Source organism: Malassezia restricta, chromosome III, assembly GCF_003290485.1.
Source record: "Malassezia restricta chromosome III, complete sequence".
Taxonomy (NCBI): domain Eukaryota; kingdom Fungi; phylum Basidiomycota; class Malasseziomycetes; order Malasseziales; family Malasseziaceae; genus Malassezia; species Malassezia restricta.
In genome coordinates this window covers 366105-385495 of record NC_040195.1, presented here as the reverse complement: position 1 = coordinate 385495, position 19391 = coordinate 366105, and the positions used below count along the sequence as shown (strand labels likewise).

The 19391-nt window shown below is 53.4% G+C and overlaps 13 protein-coding genes across 13 annotated transcripts; 5 read left to right on the top strand and 8 right to left on the bottom strand.

Annotated features, from left to right (window-relative positions):
• Positions 1-50: 50 nt before the first annotated feature.
• MRET_1831 (NADH dehydrogenase (ubiquinone) 1 alpha subcomplex subunit 7) lies at positions 51-1475 on the top strand (the record flags this gene model as incomplete). Its single annotated transcript, XM_027628458.1, has 1 exon — positions 51-1475. One exon carries the CDS (start codon positions 51-53, stop codon positions 1473-1475), a length of 1425 nt encoding a protein of 474 aa, XP_027484703.1.
• Positions 1476-1486: 11 nt separating this feature from the next.
• Positions 1487-2884, bottom strand: MRET_1830 (translation initiation factor 3 subunit E; the record flags this gene model as incomplete). Its single annotated transcript, XM_027628457.1, has 1 exon — positions 1487-2884. One exon carries the CDS (start codon positions 2882-2884, stop codon positions 1487-1489), a length of 1398 nt encoding a protein of 465 aa, XP_027484704.1.
• A 391-nt stretch (positions 2885-3275) lies between these two features.
• On the bottom strand, positions 3276-3743 carry MRET_1829 (large subunit ribosomal protein L36e; the record flags this gene model as incomplete). Its single annotated transcript, XM_027628456.1, has 3 exons — positions 3276-3330; positions 3371-3429; positions 3516-3743. The coding sequence occupies 3 exons, from the start codon at positions 3741-3743 to the stop codon at positions 3276-3278; spliced, it is 342 nt and encodes a 113-aa protein (XP_027484745.1).
• A 189-nt stretch (positions 3744-3932) lies between these two features.
• MRET_1828 (calcineurin-binding protein) lies at positions 3933-5291 on the top strand (the record flags this gene model as incomplete). Its single annotated transcript, XM_027628455.1, has 4 exons — positions 3933-4371; positions 4398-4540; positions 4595-4833; positions 4859-5291. 4 exons carry the CDS (start codon positions 3933-3935, stop codon positions 5289-5291), a joined length of 1254 nt encoding a protein of 417 aa, XP_027484734.1.
• A 24-nt stretch (positions 5292-5315) lies between these two features.
• MRET_1827 (SH3 domain YSC84-like protein 1) lies at positions 5316-6197 on the bottom strand (the record flags this gene model as incomplete). The annotated part of the gene is made up of 1 exon (XM_027628454.1): positions 5316-6197. One exon carries the CDS (start codon positions 6195-6197, stop codon positions 5316-5318), a length of 882 nt encoding a protein of 293 aa, XP_027484572.1.
• Positions 6198-6319: 122 nt separating this feature from the next.
• On the top strand, positions 6320-9937 carry MRET_1826 (GPI inositol-deacylase; the record flags this gene model as incomplete). The annotated part of the gene is made up of 1 exon (XM_027628453.1): positions 6320-9937. One exon carries the CDS (start codon positions 6320-6322, stop codon positions 9935-9937), a length of 3618 nt encoding a protein of 1205 aa, XP_027484571.1.
• Positions 9938-9979: 42 nt separating this feature from the next.
• On the bottom strand, positions 9980-10433 carry MRET_1825 (vesicle transport protein; the record flags this gene model as incomplete). Its single annotated transcript, XM_027628452.1, has 3 exons — positions 9980-10106; positions 10133-10245; positions 10272-10433. 3 exons carry the CDS (start codon positions 10431-10433, stop codon positions 9980-9982), a joined length of 402 nt encoding a protein of 133 aa, XP_027484764.1.
• A 150-nt stretch (positions 10434-10583) lies between these two features.
• Positions 10584-11975, bottom strand: MRET_1824 (mitochondrial translocator assembly and maintenance protein 41; the record flags this gene model as incomplete). Its single annotated transcript, XM_027628451.1, has 1 exon — positions 10584-11975. One exon carries the CDS (start codon positions 11973-11975, stop codon positions 10584-10586), a length of 1392 nt encoding a protein of 463 aa, XP_027484763.1.
• Positions 11976-12044: 69 nt separating this feature from the next.
• MRET_1823 (folylpolyglutamate synthase) lies at positions 12045-13682 on the bottom strand (the record flags this gene model as incomplete). Its single annotated transcript, XM_027628450.1, has 1 exon — positions 12045-13682. The coding sequence occupies one exon, from the start codon at positions 13680-13682 to the stop codon at positions 12045-12047; it is 1638 nt and encodes a 545-aa protein (XP_027484762.1).
• A 398-nt stretch (positions 13683-14080) lies between these two features.
• MRET_1822 (large subunit ribosomal protein L6e) lies at positions 14081-14794 on the top strand (the record flags this gene model as incomplete). The annotated part of the gene is made up of 1 exon (XM_027628449.1): positions 14081-14794. The coding sequence occupies one exon, from the start codon at positions 14081-14083 to the stop codon at positions 14792-14794; it is 714 nt and encodes a 237-aa protein (XP_027484761.1).
• A 233-nt stretch (positions 14795-15027) lies between these two features.
• Positions 15028-17208, bottom strand: MRET_1821 (mitochondrial mRNA processing protein PET127; the record flags this gene model as incomplete). Its single annotated transcript, XM_027628448.1, has 1 exon — positions 15028-17208. One exon carries the CDS (start codon positions 17206-17208, stop codon positions 15028-15030), a length of 2181 nt encoding a protein of 726 aa, XP_027484596.1.
• A 152-nt stretch (positions 17209-17360) lies between these two features.
• MRET_1820 (derlin) lies at positions 17361-18029 on the bottom strand (the record flags this gene model as incomplete). Its single annotated transcript, XM_027628447.1, has 2 exons — positions 17361-17394; positions 17425-18029. The coding sequence occupies 2 exons, from the start codon at positions 18027-18029 to the stop codon at positions 17361-17363; spliced, it is 639 nt and encodes a 212-aa protein (XP_027484557.1).
• A 173-nt stretch (positions 18030-18202) lies between these two features.
• MRET_1819 (capping protein (actin filament) muscle Z-line, alpha) lies at positions 18203-19279 on the top strand (the record flags this gene model as incomplete). The annotated part of the gene is made up of 1 exon (XM_027628446.1): positions 18203-19279. One exon carries the CDS (start codon positions 18203-18205, stop codon positions 19277-19279), a length of 1077 nt encoding a protein of 358 aa, XP_027484583.1.
• Positions 19280-19391: the final 112 nt, after the last annotated feature.

Genomic DNA, 19391 nt, shown 5'->3' with positions numbered 1-19391 from the left:
TGTACCGCGACGGCCCACCGTGTCAGTGCGAGACTTGTTTGCGAGCCACCATGTTCTGGCAGCGCTGTGCCGTGCGTGCAGCGCCACGCGCTACATGGACGATGAGGCACTTGTCTACGAATGCGTCCACGCACCAGGGCATGCTGAAGCGCGTGCTTGTGGATGCCATCAAGGCGCGTGGACCCCTGACCATCCCGGCATACATGCAGGCGTGTCTTACGAATCCCGACTATGGCTACTACGCCACAAAAGACCAGGCGTCCCCAAGTATTCTCGGATCACGCGGTGACTTTATCACAAGTCCAGAGATCAGCCAAGTGTTTGGAGAGCTCCTTGCCGTGTACTTTGTATCGCGATGGCAAGCGGCTGGTGCTCCGTCGCGCGTACGGCTCATTGAGCTCGGCCCGGGTCGCGGTACACTGCTGTGTGATATGCTGCGTACGTTTTCTGCCTTTCCAGAGATGATGTCGGCGCTGCGATCCGTAGAGCTCGTGGAGTCGTCGCCGTTATTTATTGAGCATCAGGAATCGGGGCTGAGTGCGACGCTGGGTCGTATGGGCCGATCGCTTGCGAATGCCGACACACCTATTGAGAAGCTGTCACCGAAAGAAGTGCGCGTAGAGTGGTTTGCGTCACACGAGCAGGTCTCCGTCGCGCCAGATGCATGGACCATCGTTGTGGCACACGAATTCTTCGATGCACTGCCGATCCATATTTTCGAGAAGCATGTGAATGGCTGGCGCGAAGTCATGGTCGATGTGGACGACGGTCACAGACCCGTGAGTGTAGTCAAGGCATCGGATTTGAATCGCAAAGCCCCTGAGCCTGGGTTGCGCTTCGTTCTTTCGCCCGGCCCCACGGCGTGGACCCAGCTTCTCGCCAGCAATTCTGAGCGCTTCAAAATGATGCAGCCAGGTCAGCGTGTCGAGGTCAGTCCTGCTGGATGGACTGTGGCGCGCCGCCTTGGTGAGTGGGTGTCTGGGTATCCCGCCTTGCGCCCTGAGCACGCCACTTCACAGCGTCCTCCGGCGGACACGCGTGAGCAGCGAGGCAAGCGCTCCCTGGGCGGATGCGGCTTGGTCATTGACTATGGCGGCATGCGCTTCTTTAGCGAGAGTTTCCGCGCATTCCGCTCGCACAAGCTCGTCGACCCATTGGAGATGCCTGGTCAGTCGGATCTGACGGCCAATGTCGACTTCTCGTTCCTGATGCATGCTCTGCACACGACTGATGCATTTACGTACGGACCGCTATCGCAGCGCGACTTTTTGACGGCCCTTGGTTTGTCGCTGCGCCTAAAGAAGCTCGTCGAGTCGAACGCACCAGACAGGCGCGTCGATATTGAGCGTGCCGCGCAGCGCCTGATCGAAGTGAACGGCATGGGTACGCAGTACCAAATCCTGGGCATTTCGTCCCCGGCGCGAGCACATGGCGATGAGAGCGTGGAGCCAGAAGAAGTCTATCCATTCCTCTAGACACTATAGCATTACTTGGCCTCCGCTGCCTCTTCCGTCTCGACCGGCTGCTGCGTGAGACGCTCGATGGCTTGCATCAGAGACGTCGTGTGACCAGTCAGGCTAGAGGCTTTGTCGATCACAGATTGGTACACGACGGGGCGCGGCTGGTTTATGTTGAGGACGCCATCTTCGATCGTCGCGTTCATCTTGGTCTCGTTGAGCAGCTTAGCGACCCACTGCTCGCCTTCTTCCTTGGACAACACGAGCCGCTTCGACAGGTCACCGATGTCCACCTTTTGGTGGATGCGACAGTACACCTCGCTCACCAACAGGCGGGCCTGCTCCATGAACGTGTCGGCCGTGTCATGCAGGAAAAAGTCACCATGCGCCACGCGCTGAGCCTTTGCGAGCTCTTCCTGCGCTCGATCAAAGTCCAGCTCAACGTAGAGCTGGCGGAAAAAGTCGACAAACGGATCGGGGCGCAGGCGGTACGCTTCCATTTGGATGACCTTGGAAAGCTCCTGAAGGGCTGCGTGGGTTTGCAGCTTGGAAGTGTGCGAGTAGCTACCACCCTCGACGACATAGCCGCGCGTGCATTGCCGCCGCGTCACGATGAGGGCCACAACTAGGTAGCGGAGAAGCCACCAGCACGACATTTGGATCGCATTCAGGTATGACTGGCTGAGGAACATCTCCACGAGCTTGACGCGGCCGGAGGGATGATTGAAAAAGACAAAGAGACTCCAATGTAGGAGCCACACGCGCTTTTGCAGAATATGCTCATGCGACAGCTGTTGCTCATCGCACGCGCTGCTGGACGATGTCGACGCACGCTGGCCGTCGATGTGATCACGCAGCACACGCAAGTCATCAAGCGCACGCTCCCACTCGCCGGTCAGCGTATTACTGGCCAACTTGCCCCAAAGTACCGACTCGTATACCTTGCCTGTGTCGGGCGATAGGACAGAGTAGTGGTATAGATACGAAGAGGCCTCACTGTACTTTCCACATGCGAAGCGGAAACGACCATATTCGTATAGCACATGGATCTGCTCTTCCGTCAGCTGGTACTGCTGCTTGAGCCACTCAAAATTCTGCGCCTTGTCCTGCTTCAGCGAACCGGCCACCACCGGGTCCTCAATGACCTTGAGCACATGTTCTGCCTCCTTCGACAGCTTCTCGTTTTTGGCCTCCATTTCGCGCGCACGCTCGGTGATCTCCTTCGGCTCAGCCTCACCAGGGTATGCCTCTTTATAAAGCTGCAGCGCATAGTCGGTCATATTGGTCTTCTTGCTCACTTCATACTGCGCTTTGACAACGTCCTTGGCATCAAAGAGATCCAAAGTGCGCAAGTGCGAGAGGAGAGGAAGAACCAGATGCGGATCTAGGTGCGCAACGAGCGTCTGCGTCAGATCATACTCTGCCATGTTCACCGAGCAGCCGACGTGCAGAGCAAGAAAAGGCCAGCAAAAATATCGGCCCCTCTTTCTTCCTCCGACCTACTAGGTCTGCATAACACGTGGCATCATGGCCTCGCCTGCCGACCCTCCCGTCACACTGCCACCCCTTGATGCCTCGAACCTACGCAGCCGCCCAGGGCATCGTGGCCTTCGGATGGGCTTGACGTGCTGCCATCTACGATACTATCAAACAGACCTGACAGCTTCTCTAGGGCGACGACTCCCTCGAAGTATTGGTAAGCGAAACACTCTTGCGCGCACTCCAAGGTGCACTCATGTTCGTACAAACCATGCCTAGCTAGGCAGTGTATTTTGGACCACTACGTGGTTGTACATAGACGAATGCGTGACAACATTCTTAGTGACCAGTGCGGCGCTGCTCAGCAATGGCCGTCGTGAGGATGTCCATCTTGCTGTTATGGTTAGCGCATCCCTTAGGCGTCTAATACATACCGCTTAGCACGGCCGATTGTGCCGATACGGCGCTTAATGAACTTACGCGCACGCTTGTCCTGAACTTGTTAGCATCTCTCTTGCACAACCAGACACACGACGACGCAAAAAATCGACATGCGACTGGCCAAACGGTTCCACATACCCTCGAGTTACGAATCAACTCCATGGCACGGCGCTCGTAAGGAGCAAAGCCCGTCACCTCGCGGATGACGCTCCGGATCGTCTTGACACGCTCGCTCGCGACACCCTTCTGGTGCACGCGACGAGGGGCCAGGATACGGCGGTTGGTGGGGTGACCACGGTTAATACCCCAAACGATATCTGTGCGAGGCACGCCTGCCTTGTGAGCCGGGTTCGATGAGCTGCCCATGGTTGGCTTCTTGACGGAAGGTGTTCGAGATCGCTGAGCGCCCACTGCTCTTTCCACACAGCCGCCCGGCGAGGGTCGTACTTGAAAATATCACGTGATATACTACACCTACCCACCATGCTGACTCATACGATCATCCGTGCGCACGCGACGCGCGTATGTGCCGTGCATCATCGCTCCTCCACCATAATGCCACTGGTTGCCGTGAGTGAACCGCCCAGGGTAGCGGCAGCAGACGAGCCGGACGCGTACGAATCAACACCGAAATCGCTGGAAGAAATTCCGTCACGATTGGTTTTGCATGTGGACCCTGTTCACTTGTGTATGCGACCTGTGCCCCCCGTTCTGCAAGAGAGGGACATTGATACGCTGGCGTCTGTGGGCACCTTGTGGCTTACAGAACAGCGTTTCACTTTTCTGCCAAGGCAAGGCAAAGGATTTCAGGTTGACTACCCGTCAATTGCTTTGCATGCCGTATCGCGATCTGTACCTGAGTATGCCACTCATGATGATTTTGGCACAGAGATGTGTCTCTATTGCCAATTGGATGACCACCCAGAGCGTGATGAGGAAGAAGAGGATGAGGTCGTGAGAGAAATGTGGATTCTCACGCATGATGCTGCTTCTCGTACGTATCACTCGCTAACCATATAGTGAATACGCTGTATGAGTCTCTATCGCATTGTGCGTCGCTGTATCCGTCTTTACCTGGCGGCGCCGATGCACATCCATTGGCGGGACTAGCAGCGATGAGCGGCGAAGCGTCAAATGAGGAAGAGAAGAACGATGAAGGAAGGGTGCGTTCAGGCTTCCAAAGTCCAGACGTGCGCTATCGACCATATTAACAATAGGCTCAGACATGTCCATCCAGCAACACACTCATGTTTGTCAATTTCCCTCCGGCCTTTTTCACATCGGAAGCGACTGTATCCCTGTTTGTTGATGTGCTAAGAGCGTATGGTCCTCTCGTTGCTTGGTCACCGATGCCTGCCTTCCGACAGGCTCGGGCTGTGATGGAGCGGCCGTCTGACACACTACGGATAAAACAGGCTCTTGACTACCAGGAGCTTGCTCACGATGATGAGCAGAGGTACGCTGATTATGAGTAACCAAAGTTTTGTGCTCCGCGTGTACTACGATCATGATACTCCGCTTACGTTGCTCCCGACCGGTGAGTACGCTGTGACGCAGGCTGTGGATATTCCCAGGCCATTCCTGGAACCGCCAGCGCCAGAAAAAGAGTTTCTTTTGAGTCCGCCTGGCAGTCCGCCGGTAGGATGGGAGCAGCAAAAGGAAGATCGGCCTAATACCCAAGCTCTGTCGGACGATCTGATCAAGGCTCTCCATAAGTTGTCTATGGAGCAGGAGACGCCAAAGGCAGAGAACGCAGGCACTTCTACACTTTTTCAAGGTTCGCATCATGCTGTGCCGGGCGTTGTTCTTCATGCTACTGAGTCTGCGACTTCGTCATCATCGCGGCCATCCGGCATCGAGCGCGTTAAGGCGACCAAAGATAGCATGCGTCCGACGTCTCGACCCCCCATATAGAAATCTGTGTACATTAGCTACATCCTATGCCTTGGTATCTTCCTCATGAGCATCCGCAGGCTTTTCTGTGGCCGCCGGCGCAGCTTGTCCCGTCGGGCTCAGCGTAGCCGACTCTCCGAAGTGCTCCTGAGGCACGTACGCCTGTTGAGGCAGACCCGTCTCATCCACCTGCTCTGCTGCCTCAATGACTTCGTACATGACGGAGGCTGCTTCCGGAGCCGGAACCTTGCCCATCAGCAAGTCCATTGCAGGGATCGGTTGTCCGTAGAACTGGGCATTGGCTTCCTTGCGCTCAAGGAGACCCGTGCCTTCCAGCGACACGCCACCATAGAGGCCCTTGCTGCGGCTGTAGGTAAACATCGGCGCAGTGTGCACGAGGCTGGCGGAAACAGCCGCACCGGTGCCAATGGGTCCCACGGCGGTAGCGAGATTGCCGCCGAATGACAAGTTACCTGCCATGCCGAACGAGCGCACGGCCTCTTCACTATTCATCACGATGACGTACTCAGTGAAGTCGGCACCAATTTGGAATCCAAAGCCCACGCCGGCTGTGACCACACAGCTTGGCGCGGACCACGATCCATCGGGCAGTCGGGCCACGACGACACCACTACCGGCCTTGCCCGACCACACGAATCCGGATTTGAAAACAGTGAATATAGCAAGACCCTTAGCTTGAAGCAAAACGGCTTTGGGAATCGAGTTCAAGGCCGACTCAGGGTTGTTGGGATCGGCAAGGAACCCCTCAAGGATTTTGGCGGCACGCTCGCATTCGGCTGGTAGGCTAAATCCAGCATGCACATTCTTGGCATGAGACTCCAGCTGCGCATAGCCACGCTGAGCGTACATCGACGCCTGGTTCTTGGCTTTCAGCGCGGCTGTCTTGAATCGGTCCATATACGACATGGTGAGGTGAGCCGTGCGTTGCCACCCACCACGCCACCGGGTGGCTGGTGCACTATCACGTGACCATTATCTGGAGGGCATCGTGCTCGTTACCAGCTCGGCGTTGACAGCACACGCCCAGGATGAATGGGGCGCCGAGCCGGGCTGTGGGCTTACTGCGGCCCGCGCTATTCATGGCGGTATTGACTGGATGTATATGCGTGTGTCTTCTTTCGTTTGCCTTTCTTCCGCACATGCTGCACATGCGCATGGAATGCCGCATGTCGCGCATGTATCCGGCGTATGAGGACCACAGCGAGCAGCTCCGCGATTACACGCGCTCATCATCCCCCGTGATGAAAAAGTATTCTCTGCGAGAGTATCGAGAAATGAATGCGTATATGCTGAATCCATTGTATGATCGTCCTCTTTCTCCTATACCCGTCCTTTTTATTCCTGGCAACGCGGGGAGTTTCGCACAGGTGCGCAGTATGGCATCAAGTGCGTTTTATCAGTACTGGAATAGATGGTTCGAAGTACCAAGTGATGATATGCAGGATGTGCCTGGACCCACGGCCTGGTTCTCTATTGATTTTAACGAGGACTTTTCGGCTTTTCACGGCAAGACGCTTGAGGACCAAGCGTACTATGTGAATGAGGTGGTACGGTATCTTCGTGCCATGTATTCCAGACAAGGCAATATGAGTGTCGGAATCGTGGGCCATAGTATGGGCGGCATCGTGGCACGCCTTGCCTTGACGCTCCCTAACGCCGAGCCGTCCAGTATCGATACGATCGTGACACTTTCTACGCCCCATGCATTCCCACCCGTCCCGTTCGAGCGTTCCATGGAGCAAGTGTATACGCGAATTAATGCTTACAAGAACGATACCATGCCACTGATCGTCTCGATTGCTGGAGGCATACTTGACACGCAACTTTCCTCAGACGCATCATCTCTCTCTCTCTTCGAAGATGGAAAGGCTCCTGAACGGTCTTTGTCTACATTCACAACCGCTTTAGCATCATTATGGAGCTCCGTGGACCACCTAGCGATTGTCTGGTGTGACCAGCTACGAGCTCGTATTGCACGTTCCTTTTTGCGCGATTATGCGTACTTTGGCAGTGACTTTGCGCACCGCACGCGACACAGCATCCGCGATCAACGCCGCGAATTTTGGCGCTTTATGCTGGGATTGTCGGACGACGCTGCGAGCCCCAGGACTCAGCACCTCGCGCTGGATACCTCGAGTAGCGGACCTGCGGCCAAGGTAGCCACAACGACACGATTTTTGGCCTCCGATTCTCACTACTTGAAACCCCTCGTGTTTATGGATACGTCAGACATCCAAGTTGATATACTGGATGTCGCGATCCCACCAGGCCCACGCCAAAAGTACGACGGCAATATCACGGACGCCGACGAAGCGCTGGCGTTTGAACTCATAACGAATTTGTCGCTTGGCCAAATGAACGACCTAAGCTCGAATTCACCGGGTGGCGCTGAAATTGTTGTGCTTCTGTGCACCCACGCGGTGGCCACTCCTTTGGAAAGGTGCCATCCGGCCCTGATGAACGGCGCCCAACCGCTGCCCTTTTCGCCGGTGCCCGAGACCACCGTCAACACAGCGTTCCCCAATGCCAAGATTCAGTACGATGCACCGAGTGCAACGCTCATGCGCATGCATTTCCCGGCTGCCTTTCTGCAGAAACACGAGATTAGCGCGGTGCGCGTGGAGTACATCAAACAGGCCAACAGCTTACCCTCTCGCGAAGGTGTTCCCACTATCCTGTCCTACGGCTGGACGGAAGACAAGCCATTGAACTTACATGGTGCCCCAGGCTGGCTGCGTTCGCGCACATGGGCCTTGCCTGGCATCAATGTCACGTCTCTGATCAGCTCATTCGTCGAGCATGGCCCGCTCTGGGAATGGAACTTTCCTGACATGGATTCCTCCCTGCTCGCGTACACGGTGACCCTTGTCCCTGCGCCGTGTGCTCACCGCCTAGATCCCCCGCCACCTCGTATGGCGCCCATGGTGCGCTTCCTCAGTGCCTCGACGGGCGATGCCCGTATATTCCCTTCGCTGCATACCCGCGCACGCAACGATTTGCGTGTGGCATTACACGGCACTGCACCCTTTATGCGAGAGCCAACGCATCGCGGCACGCGCATGCAGCTGTGGTTACTGGACGACTACCGCCATACGTCGTATAACGGCACTTTTGACGTGAACTGCCCGTTGCCCTACACGCATGTCCGTGCCTCTGTGCACTGGCGTGCGAGTATGGCTCTTTTCGTGCTGCGATACCGAATGGCCCTGCTAACGTGGCCCCTGGGTATCTTGGCTCTGGCACGTGCACTACAGCCCACTGCGCCGCCTCTGGATGCCTTGCTTTTCCTCATGCGTGGTCGTGGTCTGCTCATGCTGATACTGGGTCCACTGGCTCTGCATGTCTGTGTATTCTTCGGTGCCTCACTTGGTGCACCGCGACACACCCTCGGCATTGGTATCACGTCAATGTCGTTTTGGTGGCTCGGTCCTATGCTCTCGGTGCTCGCAACGAGTCTTGCACTGCTCGTGTACCTCGTCACAGAGGCCGCGATGCACGTCTTGTACTTGGCTGTACGCCGCTTTGTGCCACGTCTTCTTCCATCCAACTCCACGCTTGTACCTTCTTGGCCGACGCGTGACGCGTGGATCACTTGGCTGCGACAGCGCTCAACGTGGGGCACAGGCCTCGCGCTGCTGGGCCTCTTTGTCACGCTGCCCTACCAGGTGCTCATTTTACTTTGTGTCATGTTACATATCGGAACTACGTGCCGTTCTTACATGGTGTACCGCGAATCGGGCGCATTACAGTTCAGCGAGCATGCCTGGCTCATGCAATTCTTGCTGTGGCTCGTGCCCTTGCAAGCGCCTATGCTCGTCGTGTGGGTCCGCAACGTGCATGCCGGCATCGTCATGGGTCTCGCCCGCATTGAGAGCAACGTGTTGATTGTCGCACCTCTTTTGTGGCTCATCTACCTCGAATGGCTCCCCTCCGTCTGGCACAGGCCATCCACATTTTACTTTACACAGGCTCATTACGCTGTGTACGGCAGCATGGCACTCTGCACGCTGATATATGGCATCCGCTACAGCTATGCCATTCTTGATGCTTTCCTTGTCACTGTGGTGTTCGAGCTTGTCAACCGCATCGTGCCCCTGTACCAGGCGCGTCCACCGCCTGAAACGATCAGCATGCGCGACGTGTCCATGCTCGCGGTGCCGCCTTCGATCACGGACTCTCTGTGGGAAGAATACCTTGCCACGCTAGAGGCGTACCTGCACGTCCATGCTCAGGTCGAGAACACCCTCAAAGATGGCTTTTTCCAGCTCACTCGCGCCAAAATGACCATGAGCGGTACGTTTGGGCAGCGCACCGGTCGCGATGTATATAACGAACACATGTCGGCGCAAGTGCGGTTCGCTCAAGAAGACACGGATACAGCTCCTGCATCCTCCTCTTCCGGTCTGCGACGTCGCCACGGCCAGGAGAGTATACCTGTTTCATCGGGCGCCTCTCATGATTCGGACCCCGTGGCCCAGTTTAGCGGCCTGCCACCACCAGCTCTTCGAGCTGCTCAGCGCTCATTCCAGCGTGCGGTCACGTTGCTTGTGGATACAAATACATCACAGGCCGCCATACACACTGTCTACCACCTCAAAAAGAAACTCGAGGCCCTTGAGAATGATATCCTACAGCGCCGTAGTTGATGCCTACGCACATGTGCACTATGCTCCTTGACAGCCCTTTCCCTACTCAGTACGCGCCACCTTGGCAGGCTCCTTTTTGTCATCGTCTTTCTCTTCATCGTCGTCGTCGTCATCGTCGTCGTCGTCTTCATCGTCATCCTCGGCCTTGCGCTTGCCGGCGCTCGATTCACTGCGTTAGAGAGAGAATCCACGTACCCTGCCTTCTCTCCTGCGCCTCCCTCTTCATCATCTTCGTAATCATCGTCGTCTTCGTCATCATCCTCTTCTTCCTCCTCATCGTCGTCTTCCTCGTCGTCCTCATCGACGACCTGCCTGTGAGCATCCTCTCACGTACAAAGTCCTCATCTTCATCTTCGTTGTACTCCTCCTCATCTTCAGCTTGCTTAGCCGGAGCCTTTTCAGAAGCCTCTGTTGTAGCGCTCGGTGCGGGCTCCTTCGACTCAGGCACAGCGTTCACCTGCTTCTCTTGTGTCTCTTTTGCCTCGACCGACGTCATGGTGGATAAAAAACCACGCGTGTTGCATCGGGCCTAGGCGTGCACACCATACAGACTGTGATTGGCTGAAACCGCTTGCTGGTTGGCGCGTGCGTCCCTCTCGACGTTGCGAGGCTTCTTTGCCAGGCAGGCTTGATGGAAATGTACATACTAACCGCTATGCCTACCTTTGTCCTTGTCCCCTGATCCATAGACTCTCTTTCGACTCTGGCTATACTTACTCATCTTAGACCACAGGTAGCGCAGGGAGCGACCGATACCCGCCGTATAGAGTCCTTTCAGTGATTGAATCCTCGTGGGTTCGGATACGATCTGGACGATTTGCTCACGCAAAGCGTCCTCAAATGACGGCTGCTGAACAACTGCAAGCCAAAATCGCGTGGAATAAGGCCATTCATCTGCTTCCTCACAGTCGTCGTCCTCGTAAAGCTTTTTTCGCGTCTCCGGGTTATCCCGCAGTTTTCGAATGTTGGCCGACGTAGCGGGCATTAATTCCTCCGGGTCCATATCCTTGCACTTGTGAAAGACGGGATGCAAGTGCGGCTGACGCTGAAAATGCTGGACGAGACGGAGACGCAAGGTCTGAGGCAAGTTTATCGCGACGAGAGCGAGGGTGGCTGGCCGCTTGTCTTGGTGCATCGTAAATGATTCTTCATTGTGATTCACATGCACGAAGCGAAGCCTTGTGAGCAAGGTCGAGTACATGATCCGGAACCAGGGCAGCTGGTGCTTGACAATGTTCTCCACCTTGTTGCGGTTCTCACCACCCGGTACCTTCATGCGGAAGTCGCCCATGTAGCTTAGAGACGCAAGCATACGGTACAATTCCATCTCTGAGAATGATGCGGGTAGCAAGAGGAGCGATGCACGCAACGCGGATGTCAAGTTCGCTTGCTGGGCATTTGGCACGCGATTGTTTGTTGCATCAAACAAGCATGCAATGGGTTTGTGCATGCGTCCCCCCACATACAATGTATTCCAGTACAACAAATCCTTGCACAAATCCTCAATCGAAATCACACCGTACTTGATAATCTCATTATTTACCTTGACGTACGGTACATACCACAGTCCTGCGCCCATCTTTTGCGCAGCACGAATTGCCCATAAACCAAACCATCGTGTCCACCAAGGATAATGCGACTTGTTCCTGAGCATATTGGCCGCATGCCAATGCACCGGGTCTTTCACGGCCACCACCATATCAATCATGGGCGGTGCCCCACCATCTCTCCGGGACAGTGGTGCTTGGCTAAATACACCAGATCCGTATGCAAAAGCATACTGCATTATGGGGAGGTTCATTCCGTGCAAAATTGCAAGAATATGCTTCCGATGCTCTGCTTCTTCAGCTGTTCGCTGAGACATGTCAGGCATGGCTGTCGGCACCACGAACGAAGCAGGAAATTGCCTTGCGTTAGGAGTAACAAATTCAGATTCGATGTGCGATGCATTTCGATGGTAGAATGAGCGCATCGGCTTGACCCGATACACGCCCGCCGGCAGTCGACCCCATCTAGGCACCATTCTCATCAAGGTCATGAGTTACGGCCTTGGTGAACCAGTGCGCCGGTCGTATGTTCTAATGTGGAGGCTCTCCACATGCGAGGTTCATGCTACGTGGGTGCTTTGCAGCCGCTCATTCAACATATGCCTCGCCTGCAAGTGAGACATAAAGCCACCAACAAGATGTAAACTCCCAGCAACAAAAACATCTGGGATTGTATTTGAAGCACAGGCTCCATAGTCGCGGACAGCCGCCATGACATGCTCAATACTGGGCACGACGTCCACACGGACATTGGCATTGTGAGCGGACAAAACACCATCCTGTTCTAGTCCTTGCAGTTGACACCATGAGCTCAATAGCTCTCTTTGCACAGACATATTCTCAATATCTTTAGGATCCACAGATCGCGACATCAAATCGCTTGCAGAGCCACCATCCGCATAAGTATTGTTGGTGCAAAAAAAGACGCGACGGAAAAAGGTCTGTGCGTCCACCTGGCACTTCTTCAGCTCTTCTAGCATAGAGCCAAGAAGGAAGTATGCAGAGCGTCCATTTGTGCAGTTGAATACGAGAACTTTGGGCTGCTTGTTTTGCGCCGTCTCTCGCACGAACCATTGCACACAAACACGAACGCTTTCTACCGTGTGTGCTCCATCCAAATAATACGTTGCATGAAACGCTTCTTTTGCAGGCACGACCTGACATCTTCCAGGCCAGAATGCCGAGGATAATGCCACACGAGCTAGGTCAGGTACTGATGCACCAGTGCATCCCAGCTTTTCAGACGCACCGGGGAATCGGTGCTTGCCAATATCCGAAAGAACAAATGTTCGGATCAGTTCCAACGCTAAGCTCGCGTTAGAGTATTGATGATCACCAGGCAGTCCTAATTTGACGTGCAACAAGTCGCGATTTACAGGGACCACTTGGAATGACGAAGCCTGGACTTGTTTTGCATACTTTTGGAGCACAGCTTGTGCATTCTCTGGCTGTTCTACGCTTAAAGCAGGAACACCTGGCTTAAAGATGCCAGCCTTTTGCCAGGCTACTTCTTCCAATGTATGCCCGAGAATAGCTGTATGGTCGAGACCAAGCGCCGTGACACCAGTGACCACTGGGTGCTGAACAATATTCGTGGAGTCATACATACCGCCAATCCCTACTTCCAGTAGTGTGGCTGATACCTCTAGAGAAATAAACACGTGAAAGGCAAGAATGGTCATGAATCGAAAATAAACAGGTCGGAGGGGGGTTGTTTCTAGGGCTCGATGGGGATTCTGCTCAAGGCGATCCCATACCTCCCAAAAAAATTTGGCGAAGTCTGCCTCGGATATGGGCACGCCGTCTATGCGGATCCGCTCACGAGCTGCGACCATATGAGGCGACGTGTACAAGCCGATTTTTCCCGCTCCAGGCGGGCGTGCTTTTTGTAGAAGCGCATCACAAAATGCTGCTGTTGATCCTTTTCCTTTTGTACCGGTGATATGTATCACATTTAAACGATCAAGTTCATCGCGCCTGTGTCCAATTCGCTGTAGGTATTCGGTCATTTCTGGCTCGTTCAGCTCATTGACAGTCTTTCCACTTCTTCTAATAGCCTCAATTGTTGCAGAATTAGATTGTAGCGAGTTAAGCGCATCAATAGCAGCGGCATAGTTACGCGTAGCACTGGGCATGGTTGTGTATAGCCGCGGGATTTGCCAACGTGTCTGCCAGAGACGCGTCGCTCCTCGCTGCATAAACGCAGTGGAGCACAGCGCCAGCCAGAATCTCGTGCAAGAGGCAAGCGCCGGCCGAATATGTGCGCCCGGACCAGCTCCATTCCACGTGGCATCCACGAAGGCCGTCATCCAGGCTATCTAGTTTTGAAATATTCACGTGATCTACCATACGCTCCTAGGGTGGACTTCTTCGTCCGCGCGGCTGCTGCTGAGAAAGTGTGGCACAACCGCTCGGTTTCTACTTCTAACCATCAAGGCCGATCTTAGTGGTTTCCCCTTGGTACGTGCGATGAGCGCATTTGTTTGTGCGGAACACAGGGAGACTTCGTATTGTCTTACGAAGTAGCTCTGTTCCGTGCGCGAGTGTGCGGATTTCTCTTTTGTGAGAACAGACATACTAACCCTTGCAGCGTACCATGGCCCGCAACAGCACTGTCAGCCCGTACGTTGGTCGTCTCGGCCGCAGCCAGCTGTTCTCGAAGAAGGGTGGCTACAAGCACACGGGCCGTAAGCCCGCCGCCCCTGTCCAGGAGGAGCCCGTCACGACCAAGGAGAAGGTTGTCGGTGGTGCAAAGAACGCTGGTAAGCGTGTGCTCCCTGTGAACAAGGCGCCTCGTTTCTACCCGGCAGACGACGTTCGTGCTAAGAAGGTGAGCCGCAAGACTCCCAAGCCCACGAAGCTTCGTGACAGCATTACGCCCGGTACTGTTCTGATTCTGCTGGCCGGTCGCTTCCGTGGCAAGCGCGTTGTTTTCCTCAAGCAACTCGAGAGCGGTCTCCTTCTTGTTACTGGTCCTTTCAAGCTGAACGGTGTGCCGATCCGCCGCGTGAACCAGGCATACGTCATTGCTACGAGCACGAAGCTCGACATCAGCAACGTCCAGATTGACGACAAGCTGAACGATGCATACTTCCGTCGTGAGAAGGCTGCCAAGGTGAAGGCGGAGGCCTCTTTCTTCGCTGACCCCGCTAACAAGGCCCCTCTCGCTGAGAGTAAGGTTGCTGACCAGAAGGCTCTTGACAAGGACGTGCTCGCGTCGATCCAGAACGCTGACCCCGTCATGGCCAAGTACCTTTCGACCACCTTCTCGCTCTCGAAGGGTGACAGGCCCCACGCTCTTCGCTTCTAAGCGCGTTATGATGCATGTGTGGTGCTCACAGATATAGTAGCGCTATCCTCGATATGAGTGTCTGAGTCAGGCTGGCTGGCCTGCTGCGCTTGTATCATGTTCCAAAATAGGCCGAATCTAAGTACGAGCCGCGTCCTACATCGGTCGTGTGCTTCTTTCAGCCCTCGACGACGCTTCTACGGGTAGGGGTAGGAACGGGAGTCATAGATGCACCTGTAGGACGGCAGGGTGGGTCACTTGGACAACTGCTGTTTCAGTCTCCGGTGTCCCTCACGACTTAATTCCCGCACGCGTTTCGTCATGGGATCCAAATAGCGAAGCCATCTGACTGCAGTCGTGGGTTGGGAATGTCCCTGTGACTCAATGTTCAGGAGCCCTTCTCTTTGAATAAGCTCCCGTGTCGTCTTTTGTCCAGGTGCTAGAGGCATACCAATCGCCTGACCATTTTCACGCTCATGCAAGAACCGTTCCAGAGCACCTGGTTGCTTGGACAGTACATAGAGGCGCTCCTTTTCGCGCTCATCTAGCATCTCGACATTAGGCATGGTCATAGTCCTCATCAGTCGTTGACGGTTGCGAATTTCCTGGAGATTTTGCCGAGTCTTTTTCTCTGGAAAATCATGTCTTGGGGTAATGCAATAGTCCACATACCACTGCACATCGCTCAGTTTAGATTTAGAGCGACCACAATGCATATCCTCGAGTTCAGCCTCGGTCATCGGTCCACAAAACTGGACAAAGTCCACAGGGCCGCGAACTAGGGCATTGTTCAAGTACCGATCCAACACGACATCCAGCTGTAGAATTCGGGATGTCTCTGTTGACTCCACGATCACATACATGTTTCCTGTACCAGGGCGTGTCTCCATCGTGATACTGAGTGTTTCATTGGGAAAATTCTCGGTGGCCACATCGAGAATACGTTCCAAGAGCCCAATAGACATGTGGTAGGCTTTATCTCCCATCTCATTGCTTCCAAAGAGACGCAAGTTCATCTCTTCCAAGTCAATGTATTGGAATCCAAAAATTTCTGACGTGTTATGATATGCCACAAATATTCCATCCATGTGCCCAATACGTGCTTGAAAATTGTATTTGAGAAAGGCAGCACGGACCATATCCCAATACTCTCGCTCGAACGATTCCCATAGACCTCGTGCGAACCGAATTTGGTAACCGCACCCTTCAGCATAATTTGCACGGTCATTTCGAATAGAGACAACCGCCCGGGTTTTAAGATCAAAGGTGCGCTTGGGTAAGCGCTCATCGTAACAATCTAGCTGTGAGCGAAGAAGAAACTTCGGCGACTGTGCATAATGATATGCTTCTTGCTGCTCACGCACTTCTGCACCAAGCTTCCAGCTATTCACACGCTTGTGCTGTGCATATTCATCAGGCGAAGATGTAAGAAACTTTTCCAGACTCTTTCCTAGTGTAGTAAGTAGGTAATTAGTATTGTCCATTTCTCCGTCCGAGTTCTTATCGGCATCAATGGCGTAAAAGCCGTCCGTCTGATAGCGCAGCATAATCGAGACGGGCATTTTAGAGCCTTCGCTAAATCCAGTGAGCAAATTTTGAAAGCTGGGGCTGAAACCGGTGAGATTGGGCTCTTTCCATCGGCTCAGCAAAAAGTAACAGTGACTCAATAAACCCGTTAAGCTACTTGTACTGCCACAGTACTTTTTCTTTTGCCGCTTTGTAATATACAACAGCTCTTTATCACGACTTGAAGTCACGTACGGAGGTAATGTGGTGTAGTCAAACAAGTCGACATCCAGTACACGTTGTATTTCCGGGGTGTAGTTAAAAGTGCCTGTCCGCTGGTCACGCAGCCAGTGCACGCCTGGGTTGAATAAGACGCGATCAAGGCCGTGTTCTAGTTTGGCCACATGCATATTTCTGAGTGGCTTGACAGGTTCCACCGCTGTATCCGTGTCATATAGCCGACCGAATCGGTAAGAGATATCACGTTCTTTTTCATATTGCTCAAATCGAACCAAGCGAGCCTTTTTTGCCTCTTCACCGTACAAGAACGTTGTCTGTCTTGATCTATTGTCACTTGAAGTCGCGTCCTTATCTATTGAAACAGCCGTCATGAGACCAGAATTTTCCGCAGAAACAGGTGAAATGTCGGGCAGCTGAACGTCTTCAAGAGCGGATTTCTCTTGCTTTTTCGACTTGGAATAACTTACATTCGCTTTCCGGGGTATCTTTGGGGTATCTTGCTCATCCTTGGTTGTCTTCTGCGATGACCGCGATGAAGTGCGCGATAATTTACTTGCTCGCGTGCTTTTATAGCGATTTCTTTTGGCCATACTAATGCCATGATGATGCGGTAAGTAAAATGGAGTATGAGCCGCAAATGCGACAATAGACCATGGCCTCGTCAGCCTTGCACGCTCGAGTATCAACATGCAAGCGCCTCGCGAAGGGTTACACGTAGCTAGAACAATTCTGGACCTGATGGCTTACTAAAGAAAGAACGCGCGTATCAAGGCAGGCTACACGGGCTTACACAAGGGGTATGGAGACAAAGCTGCTTGGCTCACCCGTCCAACTGGCACGATTACTGCGCCACTGGAGCCTCAAATAATTCCACCCTGGTACTGTGAGCATTTAACTTTACGCACCATCTCTGTGGCGTTCCGATCCAATGGTACCCATGCGACGGCATCTCACGCGGCCATAATTCTTCTAGAAAGTAGTATAAATGGCCTAAAAGCAGGCCCACCATAATGTCTTTGAACTCCACGTTACTCTGAACAAGGGTGAAGAGGAGCTCAATAAAAGGGTAATATGGCGCAGTTATCGTGAGGACACCTAGGAAGGTGACATGCATATGCCGACTTTTTCGGCTCCATATATATGTGAGAATCCATGAGAGCGGGTATGACATGAAACGTATTGAGAGCAAAGATCCAACCAAAAGGAGTGATAATGATGAGCAAAGGAGGAACCAAGCGTATTGTGCGCGTCGTGTTGGACCGAAGGTATGCGCTTCTAAATCGCTCGCAAAGCGAATAAGTTCAAGAATGCGAATGGCAAAGATCAATCCGATCTTACCAAAATACATGAATGAAGTAACAATGCGCCAATACTGGTGCTTTCGAAATACATAATATGTCGAAAAGAACAACTGATGCTCCGATACGAAGCCAAGATGTTCAAGCATTGTCAAGCACAAGGCACCTGCTATCCATACAGATGTAAATGCAGGAAGGTTTTGCAGATCCATGGCAGATACTGTTAACCAGGTGACTGTGTGCCTGCGTGTGAAACTAGGCTGGAATGAAACAATGCTCCACGTCGCGTTTTACCCCATCATTGTGTGGTCTGTGGAGCCTCCACATCTGGCTCGCACCCGCCCATGGGAAGCGCTTGAGGCTGTGTCACGGATCTCCATTCATTATGTCGTGTTCTCAGGATGCCGTGCAGGCATGTGTAAACATGCTTCTCCAGACCCCGCCTGGACAAGAAAATCAGGTATTTAATGATATTAAAGGTATTCTGGCAGGTACCGTATCTTCAGACCACGTTAAGGATCATGCACGGCCTGTTCTTTTGCAGTACGCTCATGAACAATTACTGCCCGTATCAATAGACTTGGATGGTAAGAGTGATTATGCGATTGTGTGTGAAGCAGCAAAGTTAGATGGAAAGTACTACCATCCACGTCTATCTTGTACGTTTGTGTATGATCCTTCCCAGGCGTCTGCTGATCAGGTGACGCCTATACCCCGTCCCACTAGCGAGGCGGAGACTTTGCGCGCGGCGGTTGATGAGGAACTTTCCAAATATATGCACCGTCATTTTCATGCAGGAGTGTGCAGCACTTTTCTGCCGAGCTCTCACCTTTCTGCGCGACAAGCAACTTCAGAAACCGCATCCACACCGGACGCTGATGTCCAGGGACGAAAGGAAAGCTCTGTTTCATCTGTTCATGAAACAGAAACTGAGCAAGAGGAAGAAACCAATGATGAGACATCTCAACATTGTTCTACTGACCAGGAATTCAAATCTGAGGTGCTCCCGAGTCCACTGACTGAGTGTGCGTCGTCCAAGGAAGCCCCAGAACCTGTCTCCATCCCAACCTTGACACTACACATTGTCGGAAACAAGTACAATCTACGGAACTTTTGGTCAGGCCGGTGGCGCTCGACGTATGTGTTTGATTTGTCAACGAAAGCATTTACGCGGGCCGATATACGTGTCCACACACATTACTTCGAGAATGGCAACGTTCAAATGCAAACGCAATACTCCGATACCATGCCCGCCTTCCAGTCTACCGGCTCTATCGCCGCTGACGTGATCCGAGCGATTGAGGCCCATGAGCAACACTATCAAACCAAGCTCTTTGAGACAACGGATTTGCTGCGCGAAGATGCGTTCAAGGCACTGCGCCGTACTTTACCCATCACACGCGAAAAGGTCGATTGGGATAAGGCCGTCAGCTACAAGATTGGCGCCGAGTTGACCAAGTAGTCCATCGTGTTGTCATCAAGTTTCACGTGATATGCGTGTCATTGTGAGGCTTGTCCCTCGACACAATGAGCGTTGTGCGCAAGTTCACGTAAAAAAGCACGGAGGCTATGTA